The 15,966-nt window shown below is 41.2% G+C and overlaps 1 protein-coding gene across 3 annotated transcripts in view; it reads left to right on the forward strand.

The window, feature by feature from the left end:
• LOC115047647 (thyroid hormone receptor alpha) overlaps window positions 1-15,563 on the forward strand; it is a 93,289-nt gene extending 77,726 nt beyond the window's left edge. For all 3 annotated transcript variants that reach the window (XM_029508724.1, XM_029508725.1, XM_029508726.1), the window contains 4 exons: window positions 383-588; window positions 2,572-2,718; window positions 4,951-5,209; window positions 6,730-15,563. In XM_029508724.1, the coding sequence (XP_029364584.1) occupies window positions 383-588; window positions 2,572-2,718; window positions 4,951-5,209; window positions 6,730-6,980 (863 nt within the window). In that variant the 3' untranslated portion in view covers window positions 6,981-15,563. The remainder of the gene's footprint in view (window positions 1-382; window positions 589-2,571; window positions 2,719-4,950; window positions 5,210-6,729) is intronic.
• Window positions 15,564-15,966: the final 403 nt, after the last annotated feature.

Genomic DNA, 15,966 nt, shown 5'->3' on the forward strand with positions numbered 1-15,966 from the left:
GTGGCATTTAGTACCATAGAGCAACCTTTTAGCTGCGGGAAGGATGTCTACAGGTCACTCTCTTCTGGGGATGCTTTTACTTTTTTCGAAACCTGGCAATGTTGTGGTTAAGATAGTCCACTCTAGCAGCAGTTAGCTCTGTTGCCTCAAGGCAAAAAGATCATGGGTTCAATGCCATGGCCTGGGGCCTTTCTGTGCAGAGTTTGCATGTTCTCCCTGATAATTGGTAGAGGATGAATGATAAAATGAAGGAATTAATAGATTAGTAAACACAGCCTTACATAGTTGTTTCATGGTTGTTGACAGACCAACAAAGACAGCTGCACAATCACACCAAAAGAGAATACAATTCAGCTAAATATGGTCTATCCCCACCATCCAGTGGTCTTAGATGAGACGAAGCGCGTGGCCAAGCGGCGCCTGATCGAGGAGAACCGAGAGAGGAGGAAAAGAGAGGAGATGGTCCGGACTCTGCAGGTGAGGCCGGAGCCCAACACAGCCGAGTGGGACCTGATCAGGATAGCAACCGAGGCTCACCGGCACACCAATGCCCAGGGCTCCAGCTGGAAACAGAAGCGCAAGTTCTTGGTGAGCTTTCACTTTTTGAAGGGATAGAACACTAGGATATTTACAAATGTTTCTCAAAAATTAAAAGCTGTGATATTTTCACTGAAGGCCTTTCATTTTCAGAGCTTCAAATTATGCTGGCTTGTTTGCGCTTAAAACAAAATATTCAGTTTTGAATCTTTCACACAATCACCATTCATAAAATATTCTTTTGCATCATGAGGTAAAAGTATGCTGAACATAGTGCTTCAGAAGAAACATTTAGATTTAGCTTTATTGTAGGCTCAGTAAGTTAGCTGAAGTTGAAGACCATGTATGCCTGCTGGTGTTCTCAAAAGAACAGGAAATAAGTGATTAAAAAAACTTGACACAAACAGTCAGCAGTTGTAGCAGCCGTGAGACACACACAGTTCAAACAAGGCAGCATTACGACTGAAGGACATCATTATCTCCATCCATTGCAAATAAGCTGCAGAAGCTGCCCGAAAAGTTGGGTTTTTTTTCCACGTCCTAACACAGGATTTCAAAAACCATATATATGATTGAAAAATATACACATCTGGTCCATCTGGTGTATGGCCTCTCAGGAGGAATTAATTATGTCACATGTTCATTAAGAGGCATCTAAATCTTAATTACACTCGTAGAGTCTGTCAGGCAGTTTTCTTCGAAGATCTCTTTAATGGAGCTCGTTATTTGGAAAAATTCAAAGTTTTCACACTTCAAAAATCAAGATAACAAATTCAAGAAGGCAACTTTTCGTTTTCAAGACGACCAGTCTCAACAGCAGCCCTTTTCATCAGCAACTCCCTCAGTGGTGTCCCATCAGATCGTTGCAACATGCAGACACACGTGTTTGCGCTGCCAATGGTTACCTTGAGACAAAGGTCAGACAGTTACCAGGCAACAGTTGCCACCAAGGCAAAGATGGGTTTATAGTTGAATCCAGTTTTTGAAGGTCTATGAAAATATTGCTTGAGGGGGAGGCAACCAGTCCAAGGTGAATAAAGACGAAGTGACACAGGAGGTGAAGCAATTACAGCACAGACACAGATTGGCTAAACAATTTACTGGCTTTGAGAGACTGAAAACAATTGTTCCAACCATCCATTACAAAAAAACGTTTCATAAAGAACATCCAGTAAAAATCACTATGACCTCACCATCTCTTTCTGGCAGTAACTGACTGCCCATCTAATCCAAAGACAATCAGTTGGAGTAACTTTCCTGTGAAGGGTGTTTATGCCAAGAAAATACTCACCCACCTGTCATGCAAAGAGACCTCAGCCTCAGTTATACTGACAAACTTAAAATAATGAATGGGCGTTGCTCAGGACAGCACATTTATAGTAAATTCTTTTCCATATACTGTCGTTTTGCAGATTTTAAAGTTGTCTTTGTATTTCATCAGGCTTATATAAAGGCCCTGCTGGCTAAATAAACTGTCTCCATCAGTTTGTTGTCAAAAGCTGTTTCCTATTTGTTTTAGCTCTCAGGGTTTCGTATTATCAGAGCAGGATGAGCTGTACAGCTTTGGTGGAAACCTGTGCACTGTTGGCAGCGCTCACAGATAATTAGATAACCTCTTATCTCAGGCCTGTTTCCTTGATTGGAAGAGGTTGTGGAATGCCTTTCAGTCTGAGATCCACTGTGATAGAGTCCACTTCAATCCAAGTCTGTTGTCTGTCCGCTGCATTCAGGTTCTTTGTACTAAGTAGATTAAGCTATCAGGAGAAGTCCTAAAAAAATGCACTGCAAACTTATATAGAGTGTGTTACAATGTTTACATTGTTGTGTAACTTTGAATCACATGATCAAAATCATATGTTGTTGAACTCAAATCCAGGTATGAATTGGACTGTGTGTTATATTCTGTGACTGCAAGTTCTTAGTACATTGTAAATGAAAATAAACGCAAAATGTATCATCATTTTCACTTGCATATTAGCACTTCCTAATTGAACAAACATTAGTTTGATCACCAGTGTGATTTCTTGTTTCCAGTCGGACGATATCGGTCAGGGGCCCATGGTTCCCACCTCCGATGGTGATAAAGTGGACCTCGAAGCCTTCAGTGAGTTCACCAAGATTATGACCCCTGCCATAACACGCGTCGTTGACTTTGCCAAGAAACTGCCCATGTTCTCAGAGGTAGGCTCAGTGGGTGGAGTATGTGGATGTGTGTGTGTTAAATCTGTTTTGGCACACGTGTGAAACATATTTGTGGGTTCCAGTCTCTCATCAGCCCAAGTACATGGTGGTTAAAAAGCAGATGCAGTCTTTCATCCAGAATGCCTCATGGTGTCCCCGCTTCCATTGTAGGCATGGGATGCCTGGTTCTCAGAAGGACAAATAAATCTGGTGCATACTTGGGCCACATGCTTGTTTTCTTGGAGCCCACCAGGTTCCCCAGCCCAAACTTGGCCCACATACAGCATGACTGTCAGCTACTGCTGCCACATCTGGACCAGTTCTGACACACATCCAAAAAATCGCACGGTTGTCAGAGAATCCTGGAGGATAACGGCCAGAATCTGAACAGAAGTGGAAGAATGTGGGGCAGAATTAGGCTGTGGGCCAAGAAATTGTCAGCCCAGCTAAGTTGTGCAGGTCTTTTATCCACTTCCTGTTTCATTTTGTACACTTAACTCTTCTGATGTGCCTCACCTTTTTTTCTCTGAAGGTCCTAGTGTTGGACATCAGTTTTTTTAGGATTTTTGCCCAGCATTTCTGATGGGTGCCTACGTATTCTCACTGAAAGTGTGTAGCAAACCTTTCTGCTTGAAAAGATTGCCTGTTCCTGAGTCGTACGCTTCAGTTCATGTTGCACCTGCCTGTCGACGTGGTAATTTATTTTAGCTATTAAAATTTGTGATTGCCAGAGAGAAGACTGCTTCAGTCTAATTATGTCCATTCATTCATTTAATCATGAATCTTCTACCGCTTATCTGTTTCCGGGTGGCAGAAACAGAGGTTTGGTGCTGCAGCCAATCCCAGCTCACAATGGGCGAGGGGCGGGGTCACCAGTCCATCACAGGGCCAACACACAGAGACCAACAACCACTCACACTCACACTCAGACCTACAGTTAACCCAAACATGATGTCTTTGGAAGGTGGGAGGAAACCCACACAGGCACGGGAAGAACATGCAGACCCCTCAATAGCACTAATCACTATGCAGCCATGCTGCAAATGAATAATTCTGTCCAGTTGATTTAAAAATGGTTAATAATTGGTGGAGTACATTTAAAAGATTGCACATTTTTAATCTGAGAAAAAGATTTTACGGAGGTACTGTGCAATAAAAACATGCACATCAGATACAAAGCAGAAATTAAATATAGTGCACTGGGTAGGAAGAAATATCATGGACACAGTTTCTGCTTGACTTTTTACCAGCATGTGAGCGTCTGCTTGCCAGCTGTTCTTACACCAAATTATAGTCCACCCCCTCCCCCCATCGGTAATCAGCCTGTCCCTCTGGATGGCATGATGACTCACCACTCACTCATATTGCTCTGCTCTCTGTGCAAATGATCTGTGAGCGAGAGTCTTTTCTGGCGTGTATTGATCCTCATGGAGCACAATCTGCTACTGAAGGGCCTTTGTTGTTCACTTCATAACCTTTTCTCTGCAGGGTTGATGTCCACGTTTGTGCCTGAGGAAAAGGGATGATACTACATCCCACTATAAATTTTAAAGGCAGATTTTGCTACATATTTTTTTCACCCTTGGCTAATTGCATATTTCACCGGTCAGATAAATAAAATACCTTCACTTTTACTGATGCTAATAGTATTATCACTTGGGGGTTAGCATAGCAAGCTATAATTGTGCATCTATAATTTAACAGTAATATATTCTCCATTATGGTGGGTTGCGTGCTGGTGGTGTATTCTTCTAACACTTATCCGTTTCCGGGTGGTGGGCGGTGGCTGAAGCTAATCCCAGCTCACATGGGGCGAGGGTGGGGTACGTTCTGGACAGGTCGCAAGACCTGCAGCTTTGCTTTGGCTCTGCGGGCCCCCAAGAAAAGAATTTGGTTTCTCACCTGGAAATGCACCACTGTGTTCACCAGCACGCCACCAACAGTTTGCCGGTGGATTGGTGCTGGCCAGGGAGTGAATTATGTTTCTCAGAGTATGTTAACAGCTGCCTGGTGCTGATGGAATGGAGCAGCACATCAGAGAAAAGTTTTCAGATATAGTAATTTAAAACACCCTTAATATTACTGTTCAGTTATTATTACAGCTGTAATATCATAATGTAATCATAATTATTAACATAATCTGCTTAATGATAGTAGATAAGTCGTATTTGAGTTAATTTTTATATTCAAGCTCTCAATATGATCATCTCATTTCCTGATGCCTTTCCTCAGCTGCCTTGTGAAGACCAAATTATCTTGCTGAAGGGCTGCTGCATGGAGATCATGTCATTGCGCGCCGCCGTACGCTACGATCCCGACAGCGAGACGCTGACACTGAATGGCGAGATGGCGGTGAAACGAGAGCAGCTGAAGAACGGCGGTTTGGGTGTAGTGTCAGATGCAATCTTTGACTTGGGCAAGAGCCTGGCACAGTTTAACCTTGACGACTCGGAGGTGGCGCTGATGCAGGCCGTGCTGCTCATGAGCTCAGGTGAGGGAGAAGCAGTAAAAAGGATCTTACTATTTAAACTGGTTTCAATTTCATTGTCATGTAGCTGTGACATCATGTGTTATATTTTTTGTAGCAGAAGTTTTCATTTTTGTTTTTCCCCTCTCACTTGATTTTTTTTTTCACAGCACATGACTGCTTTGTTTTTACAGCATCCTGGATAAAAGATTCTGATAAAAACTCAATAAATAATAAAACAGCTGAAGGCTATACGGCTTCAGATCTCCTGACTGGCTTGCATAAGTTACTCGTAGCTTTCATAAACATGACGAATTTGTCTTTTCTGCACACCGGTGGCATAAGTTGTGTAAGAGCAAGCCAGTGGCATGTCTTGCCACATGAAAGGGGAATTTACTCAGATCATTTCACACGTCACATTAACAGCGTTCAACTCAAATTTCAACTGTAAGCTCATGGTCAATTCAGTTAGTTTAGCTAGTCATTGGATACACATGGCCCCTTTATATTCTCATCTGAACTGTTTATTGCATCTATAGGATTACATTCCCTTTTCTAAATGTAATAAATTAGTGTTATTTCCAGCCTGATCAGGTCCATCTGGTGCTGATCAGCATCACTGAATAGATCCAATGAAGTCACCATCATCATCTTATTACAGCTCTTTTCCCGACACACTGTGTACTCCATGTATTTGGTTCTGTTAAAGTCATCTGTTTTTTGTTTCAACATTTGGATTGGGCCTTTTTTTAATCCTTTTTGGATTAGGTTCCTCATTTTGTGGACCTGTGAAGATCTTCAATTGATTTATGAAACATTGATGAAATCACTGCAACTTATTGCATTCCATACAAGATAGTTCTTCAGAGTTATGATGTTGACTGTAGTCATGTTTCCATCCAAACACTGCGACCGTTGTTGTTTCTCACTACACTCAAACACAATGACACAGCTTCCCTCTGCTCTCTTTCGTTTTTCTGATCTACAGATGTTTCTCTCCAATGTGACCTTCCACATGACAGGCATGCTCAATAGGAAACTGTTAGCACTAGCCTAGCTTTGGTGGCATGTGTTTAAGTCACATGCTCCATCTTGAACAGTTTATTTATAATCTGTGGCTGTTTGTCACATTTTGCTCTCCAATATACCAACTTTTCCAACTTATTTAAGCATATTCTTTCAAATAGGAAGCATTCTCTGCTCATTTGTGTGTTATAGGGATGGACAGAAACATTTGAAAATCTTCCAAGTTCAAATTCTGTCAGTATTCTTTCCTTATTTCTTTTTTATCGCCCTCGCCCTCACTTCCTGTCATCTCTCTTTTCTCGGTCATGGCCTAGGGATGAAAAAGAAAATTTGTCTATGTAATGTTTTCACTTTGTATTTTCCTGTTAAGGCTTCTCATATAAATCATAGTATTTTATAGCTTTGAATTTCGAGTTCAAGGCTGACATATAAATAGTTCCTCCATGCCAGTAAGGAATTGCTGCATATATGACCTAATTGTAATTCTTTCTCTATTTTCTCTGTTTCATCTGCTGCAGACCGTTCAGGGCTGACCAGCGTGGACAAAATCGAGCAGTGCCAGGAGGCCTACCTGCTGGCATTTGAGCACTACATCAACTACCGCAAGCACAACATTCCCCACTTCTGGCCTAAGCTCCTGATGAAGGTGACGGACCTGCGCATGATCGGGGCGTGTCACGCCAGCCGCTTCCTCCACATGAAAGTGGAGTGTCCAAATGAACTCTTCCCCCCTCTCTTCCTGGAGGTCTTTGAGGACCAGGAGGTGTGATTTTTACGGCGTCCCTAAAAAGAACCCTCAAAAAGGCAGGGCAAGAATTATGGGATGGCCTTGACAGCATAGGAGGTGTGTGGGAAGGGAAGGAAGTGGAGAATAACAAACAAGATTTTATTTTATTTTATTTTTTTCAGTTGGGACATGCCCTATAAACTGTTCAGGGTTTTTTTTTTTTTTGGTTTTTTTGTTTGTTTGTTTGTTTGTTTGTTTGTTTGTTTAGGAAACACCTACAAGACTCACCACCAGCAAACACATCACATCACCAGGGAGAATCACATTGAAAATCTGGCTTTGTCATTCAAAGGAACACGCATTCACAGATAATCAGATTTCATTTGCAAACATACTGCCTTTTGCACCTTCATGGACTTACAGCTGTACTCTGGTCTTGAGACCAATGCAACCTGGGGTGCAGGTATCATCCACTCTATCCACACTCACCTCAGCAAAGTGTATTTTTTCTATCTGTAGGACCTGACCCATTCACACCCTCCTCCACACATCCACCCACACTTTTCATCTTTTAAACTGCCATGACAACTGACCTCCATCCCACCCACTCAGTGTGCAGAGGCCCTGTGAGTGTCTGTCAACCTACCTCCCTCATGTGCTGACCTCTATCTCTCTGTCTGACCTACACACACACACACACACAAATACATACCCAGTGTTTCAGCACAGGATGCACCACTACACTTTTACCTCATACCGTGTGAAATGTATTTCCTCAGTTATTGTGAGGGAGGTGTAATGACCAACAATGGTCACTCACCTGTTTAACTTTCAGCTTTAGAGGTAACTATGGGAACACTTTGTATGGACTTAGCTGTGAGACAACTTTATTATTATTTATAATGACTCATACATAACACACTAGGTGTGTTCATGCTAATTAAGATGGTATAAGATGCTATGAATGTTGCTGCTTTCTGTGTGGTGGTGACAGGAAGAAACAGTGTTTTTATATGAAGGTAGCAAGTTCTCATTGTTCTAAATCACAAATAGTTTCAATATTTTTGTAAATAGTTAATGACTTTGCTGTGGCAGCCAGTGAGTTAGTTTAGCCATATTTCAACTATTGAGCTAGTTGCCGTTGAAGCTCCCCCTTTCTAATTTGGTTCTATAGTAATCACCATCAGCCTCAGTTGTGTTTAAGAGGAGCAAACATTAGCAGGTAAAGGCAAACACGTGAAGTATGCATGTTAAATGTAGGGCGCATATCATTAAGAGTTGTCAGGTGGAGACCAAAACAGTTAAAAAGCAATGCCAGTATTAGCTTTTTGGTAACAAGCAGTGTTGTATTGAAATCCTATTTCCCCAGCAGTTTCCTCGTTCGCTGCTTTTACAGAAAGCACTGTTTCACTCATAACACCTTATACCTGTTCTTACAAAATTCAGACTCAAACTTAGAATTAAAAGTTTTTCAGGAAATACGTTTGTGTTGTAACAAAACAGTATCATCATTTTCAAAATGAACTGGTTTGTAGCTACAGGATGCGTAGGAAGTGTTTCCACTTTGTCTTTGCAGTGTCACTCACTGTAGTTAAAAAATTAATCATTTATATTGTACATGAAACTTATATGATATACCCTTTAAAACATAATACAAATCTACAAAATATAATAGAGATATACAAAATCTACATAAATATACGTATAGCTAGGATACCTCTCTGATACATACCTCGTGTTTTCAGTACCTCACACAAAAACATACAAATCATATCACATACACATTTATTGTTTTTGTTTTTGTTTGGTTTTTTTGTTTGGTTTCTTTTATGTATTACCTCAGTTGCTTTGTTGATCAGCTCCTCTTCCACCTGAATAACCACAGGCTCCACTGCACTTCCTGCGTACATGCGTGTGTGCGTCTCTTCACTGAAGCCCCGCCGTGTTAATCGTACCGTAGCCCCGCCTCCTCACCTCCCTGCTGTCTCGTGATAGGTTCAGTGGTAGATGGCAGTTGTGCAAGGAATGTCGTCACTTACCTCTGCAGGCCTCCCCTTTCAGCCTGTACCTGTTTCATGTCCCACCTGAAACTGACAGATTCTACCTCACCTCTCATCTCAGTGCAGCTGCCCCTTGGTCTGCGATACTAAACACGCATGCACAAGTGTATTCATAGAAACAGACGGGTGATAAATTAAAGGGGAAACCTGAATATCTGAGTGCAGTTGCTTCCATTCAGGTGGGCCATATTAAATAACAAATAACATCCAATCATGTTCCATGACAGCTAGTAATATTAAGATTGAGAAGAGGAAAAGAGCCGAGTGACTTTGAAAGAGTTTCTTGTTGAAGTCACAGACACTCAATTTGTTTGCATTTCAGCAGGAACAGTGACTAAAGGTTAGCTTGAAAAGGACATCAGCCCATTGGAAGACCTATGGAAGCTTTTGGACTGGTATGCTAGACAGCACTCTCAACAACAACCGTCCAAACACCAACGAGGGAAGATCTAATGCATGAGTCCCCGAGACTTATAATCAATGCCAAGCAGGATTAAAGCTGTTTAGTCAGCATGTTGTGGCCCAACCTTGCCACACCACTTTGTTTGTTGGTCCTTTAATTTGTCACCCATCTGAGTGTGTTGCTACACCCACAGTATACAGCAGGTCTTTAACACAGTCCAGATTAACGTTTGACAGCTGCCATGGCAGACGCTGTGATGTTCTCCCCTCTCTTCATTTTTATCACACACACCTCGTGGGACCAACAATCACTTTGCAGTCAGTTTTTATTTATGAGCCTGAAATGACAAAAGGGGAGCAGGGGTGACTTTGTGACATTACAGTGTACCAATTGAACTGCAGTTGAAGCCATTTTGGGCTAGTTGGCTCAGGCCAACATGAAATGTGGGTGGTGACCGGGAGGTAAAGAAACAACAAGTGAGTCAGCAGTGTTTGCCTATGGATATGGCTTCACCTTGACCGAGGGGAGGGAAAAAATGGTGGGGAGCTGTGTGACATCGAGCTGATGATGAGCTGCCACACAGAGACGTAAAATTTTCTCGCACTTACAGAGAATCTTCGGATCCATCCCTCACTGTTGCAATGGAACTGGGCACCGGGCCATTTAAAAGACTTGGAGAGCAACAGTCCTACCCCAGAGACTTACAATATGAATTAATCACTGCTGAGGTCAACTCTACCAACCACATCCCAACTTTCCATCCACTACAAATAACTATCAGGTTTTTTTCTGTTGCACTAAAACCACAATGTCTGTATCCCTTAGTAGACCTGAACCCTTCCTTTATTCCCTCCTGCCCCCCCACATCTTTTCCTGTCTTCAGCAGTCTTAATAATATTCTCCTGTCTGTCTCACACAGCTAAAAATACACAGTCTGCTATCTCATTTCTTGATTACCTGTTGAAACCAGTGAGGACTGTGACATGGCCTTTAGGCATCACCACACTCAGTGTTCCTAATCTATGTTGCAGGGTATTTAAATAGAACCACAAGCACTGATTATACAGGGATAAAATCATACACAGACACAGCAGCAGCAGCAGCAGCAGCAGCAACACACAGCAATAGGATGATCAAGCAGTACAGAGTCACGCCCACTGTGACAGGTCCACTGTGTCCATACCGTACTCTGCTCACTATCACTGTGAATGAAAGCCATGTTGCATCTGGGTAAATGGTTCAGACAGCGAGCCATTTTCTTAGTAATTAGTTATATGTGACAGTAGTGCTACCTGGGGCTGAATTTATGCTCCCATCTCAAATCACATGATGAAACTGTCCACCCACTCATGTAGCAAAGCTGTCAGAACCTCCACTACTAACATCTGTAAAATACATTTTCAGCAGACGTCACGGTGTATTATGATCCTTGTTTGCTGTGTGGTGATCACCAACCAACCAACCTTGATCTTTTACCCACAATTTGTATACCTCTGCATCACTTCATAGAGCACAAGAAGTACCTTGAACAGAAACCTGTTGGTCCTTTCATTGGACAGCAAAGACAAGATTAGGTCTTGTCCTCATAGTTGACATGACCTGACATTTAGATTTGAGGTGGTAGCACAGCCTTTGTCTCTCTCTCTCTCTCTCTCCTCCCCTGTCCTAAAACAGATGCACACCAGCACCACAGAGCATACTGCCTTCAGTCAGGAACAGTTGCACCAGCATAGCAGAGAGACAGATCATTAATCAATGATGATCTGCAAAACACAGTTCTACCTGAACATCGATGTTAGCTTTCATCACGCTATGTTCAGGCAGCTGGTGAACCCAGTTAGTCCTGTAAACCATCACCCAGACACACATGGCCAACAATTTAAGATGCTGGAACGAACTAATGGCATGGAGTGCTGCTTCTGACTTTGAAGGCTTCATCACCTCTGTGCAGTTTATTCATGAGAAACGAGGGTAAGAAAGGGTCGTCTTTTCCTCCAAGACTGGGCAAAGGTTTTACAACACAGCCGTTAACTTCAAGTTCACACCAAAATGTCAGCTGCTCAGGTCTAGTCAGTGACCTTAAAGGGCACGAGATGCAAATTGAAACAGAAACAGGGTTGTTGTTTTGTTTTTTTTTTTCTAATGGCTGAAGAAATTGGTGAACCTCCAGTTCCTGTGGTGACGGAAGTATATTAAATCTTGAAGGTTAAAGCAAGACTTGTTAATCAGAGTTTCTTCCTACAGCAAGATAATGAGCCAAAACGTTGGGCGAGCCAGACGGATGCTTCACATGGTGGCTGGTTTTCAGACTTAAGCCCCATGGAGCGGGTCTGGAATGAACTGAACAGAAGGTTCAGCATATTGGTAGAAAATTCTGGCTCAGGGTTGAGACAAATTTTCTCAGTAGTTTCCTTTTCGGAGAGAACGTCACAAGTCTCTCCATCTGCAGGATGAGTCAACAATTTGCACAAAATGTAGGATGGATTCCTTAATTGTTGATTTTTTTTTTATTTGCTTCAATTCAACACATTGCAGTGTAAATATCTCTAACAACTGGGAAAACTGGGGTGTTGTACAACTTTTGCTAGAATAATGGATCAGCTCAACATGAGACACACCGCAAAATCCCTCACAAGAGTCAAGTCAAAAGCCTTTTTTTTCTCATGACAACACTGCACAGTTTGACAAAAGCAGCAACAGTTCAGGAAATGTAAAAGTTTATGCTCAGTATAAAAACCTTGTCGTGTTTCACGCTTTCTCACCAAACAGCAAAAGGAGCACAGAATTGTGTCTCTTAGGTTACTGTTGGTGTTACGTTACGTTTACATCGAACAAAAATGTGAACTTCATGCTAAGCTCTGCCGCTGCAACATGGCACGGAACTCAAGACAACCACTCTGAAGCAGTTCTGCAATCATGCAACTTGTTTCCCACAAGCAAACTACTTCTACTGCTCTCATTACTTACCCAGGGACACCTCATTTCCCTCCTCTTTCCCAGTCCTTCCATCTCCATTCCGTCCCGCCCCTCCGTGTTCCCATTCACCTCTCCTTTTTTTTTTTTTTTTTTCTATCTTGCATCACAACACTTCTATTTATTTCACTTTTTCCTCTTGGCATGCACCTCCTTCTTCCCTTCCCCCACAAACACACTCAGAAATCTACCCCAAATCATCCTAGCACCCTTTGGCAGAGAAAGACGACAATCCCTGCAGGAATATGTCTACATGTGGAATGTAAAATACTCAAATTGTACAATTAAAGACACGGTGTGAAGTCCCACACTCATATTGTTTTTTGATGTTGTTGATGTTGCTTTCGTTGTGCACCAAGTGTCCATTGTTCTGCTTTTTCTTCAGTGGGTGAATTTGCAGGTGGGTTAAAACCCAAATCATGTGACAGACTGCTACTGAAAAGAGCTTTTTTCTTTCTTTTCTTTTTCTTCTTTTTTTTTAATATGATAACGTTATAAAAGCGTTCTGATGTGCAGACTGAAAGTCCCAAGCGATGTACAGCAGAAGCAGTGAAGTGACGTTCTGAATGGAGGAAAGAAATGGGTTTTTTATGATTAATCTTTGATGTCATTATTAATTTGCATCTGATTTTCTCAGTAAGTGAATGTCTGTCTATCTGTGTTGATGCTTTACTGGGAGAAAAAGGCTATATATGCACTTTCAGACCATCATTGGTGCAGTGGTAGTACACAAATGTCACCCAAGGGTTCAGGTTCAGTTCACTGTCAGTTTAGATAAGGGGAAAAAAAGATTCCCAAAATCTGCTCATCATCACATTGAGCAGTGGTCACAAATGCAACATGGAAGTAACACCTAATAATTGGCTCATTGCTGGCATGATGTACATTTGAGGCAAATATTTAAAAGCGACCTGTACGATAACACCCCCGAAAATACATAAAGTTAATATCGTTGGCTTGCGTTAATTAAACAGTGTCATTTTGGTAACATAAATGTCTTGAGATTTTTCTGCAATTACTTTGGAGTAATTAATGCCTTAATTGTACCACCTTTTTGTCAGTTATCACCGCTGCCATCTGATAGACCAGAGCAAACTGCCAGCTGGTTCTTACATGCATCTTAAAAAAGCTGTGATGATAATCATCTGCAGGGAGGAAAGGAGTGTTTTCAAATCCAGCTTCGAGCAGCCATCAGCTAACTTGCTTAAATTTTCTTGCATACTCCCATGTTGGAGTTGCAGGAGTTAGTTAAGGTTAATAGCATTTCAACAACTGACAACTTTACACAGAATTTACAAATACTCATACTTACTTAACTCATACTTAATTTAACTTAACTTAAAGGTGTGGGGGGTCAAAGACAAATTTCTCTTGACGCAGATTTTTCCTACATACTTAAGAATCCATCATTTAAACGAACAAATGACACAACTTTTCATATGAAAATTATATACATTTTTTGTATGTGTTTAGTTAAAGATAGTAATTTAACCTCAACCTCTTAAACTCAGATTATCAGGATAACGTCAGCTCTAAGACAATCTGATGTCATATGTGTGCAACACAATGCTATCGCTACACATGCATGATTCATAAGAAATGAGGCAAAGAAAGAAACACCTGTAGATTGTGGACCTTAGCCTTGAAATGTAGCCATATAATGCTAAAGGAAATGTAGCGTTTACACGAGCAAGAGGCATTTAAAATAATATGTACATTTCTGAGAGGAGGAAAAAAATCAAAACCTGAATCATCCACTTGAACTGAAAGTGAACAAACCTGAACCCTGTTTGCCACACTTGCTAGTGCTGTATCACCTTTTAAGTTGAGACACAAATACCAACCTCATGGTCCAATCTTTAAATTGGTCAACATATATCTGACTGTAGATCAGGGCTCATTCTGCGATGTGTAAATCTGACATATATTAATCTCAATGTTGTGACAAGAAAACTGCTTTTGGTGGAAGAAAAACCTTAAAACACAAAAAGGAAAGACATTAAAAAGGCTGTAAATGAAAAAATGGAAACAAAAAAAAAAAAAAGACATTTATGTAACTGTTCACACCTCATTACACTGCTTTGTGCCCAAGTTAAAGGAAGAGGCATGATCAGTTTCAGGCATTGAAAGTCACTAGTGGTAGACAGAATATGGACCCAACAGTTCTCTCAGGAAGAATAAAATGTGGCTCCACATTAATTAAAATTGGTGGCTTGAACAGTTTTTGGTTGGACAATTAAATTCAGAGGTCCTGGTCAAAGCCTTCCATACCCCTGAAATTTAATGCTGAACAAAAAGCACTTAATATGTAAAATCACAGAGGTTGGGTGACTCTGGGTCTTTAGACATGACATGCCTTTAGAAAAAGCATGAAGCCATGCGAATACAAAGCCATGCTATTACCAGCTGGAGGATTAATTATTCCTTCGCTTATGAGTTCTGCCCCAACAAACCAAGAGAGGTCTGAAGCTTCATCATGACTCATGATGCACCAAATTCTTTAGTCAGATTGAACATTTCAATTCATGCTGAAAATACAGTTTGACAATAATCAGAGGTGGTAAGGAAATCAATAATTATCCTCTCGCTGTCCATAAGCTTTGAAGAGAGATGTCAATGTCAATTTGGCGAGCCAAATGAAAATATCCAATTCCATACTTGTATTTGTGGCAAGTCTATTTGAATAAACCAATGCAATAGACCACCAAACTGTCCCTAGAATAATCAAGTTTTAGGACTTCAAGCCCAAGATTACTGTTCCCATGATGACAATGTCCTCTCTTGTTTTTGTTGCGTGCTGCGTGAAGCTCTTCTTCACAGCAGCTGAATTCAGTGGGTGCACGTCCTAACTGGAATTAGCAAATTTGAGAGACATCATGTGAGGCCTTGCACAAAAAGTAGGCTATTTCCTGTTTGTGAGGCAGCCATCATTTTTTTTGGCAGAGCACAGTGTTGAATGTAAAGCTGAGTGAGATTCGGGCTGAGCCGCCCAAGAGGGTCGAGTGTTTGATGGCCTGTTTGATAATGCTGGTCATGGGGTTCGTGATGGGCACAGTTGGTGTTTGTCTTGTTTTCTGTGACGAATCATTCATGGCACAATCACAGAATGGCATCTCAGTGGCTCAAAGCTGTTTGTGTTTGTGGCTATGTGACATTCATTTTCAGCATTATAAAATTATTTGATATCGATATGTCTACTTTGTTTCTGTCCACAGTATTACAGTACACTTGACAGGCAGACACACACTAGAGAAGACATGTCGACTAACTAATAGAAATATGTTTTGTTTTGTTTTGTTTTTTTTTTTTTGGGGGGGGGGGGTTACTTTTAATGAAGCTTTAAGTGCTAAAACTTTCCTTGGTAAATTACCACATTTGAGTAATTTTTACCATTTTATCATTATATTTCTAAACATAATTTACAAAACACTTGTACTTATCATAAAATGATGATTTCTTTCTCACACAAACTTTTCATATGCACTTAAAAATGGCAGTTGAGTGGTTAGCATGCATGCTGTTTTATCACAGGGTGAGGGTTTCCATTCCAGCCTCAGACCTACGCTGCAGTTAATCACTCTGTTCCTGTCTG

The sequence above is a fragment of the Echeneis naucrates genome, chromosome 8, assembly GCF_900963305.1.
Source record: "Echeneis naucrates chromosome 8, fEcheNa1.1, whole genome shotgun sequence".
Taxonomy (NCBI): Eukaryota; Metazoa; Chordata; class Actinopteri; order Carangiformes; family Echeneidae; genus Echeneis; species Echeneis naucrates.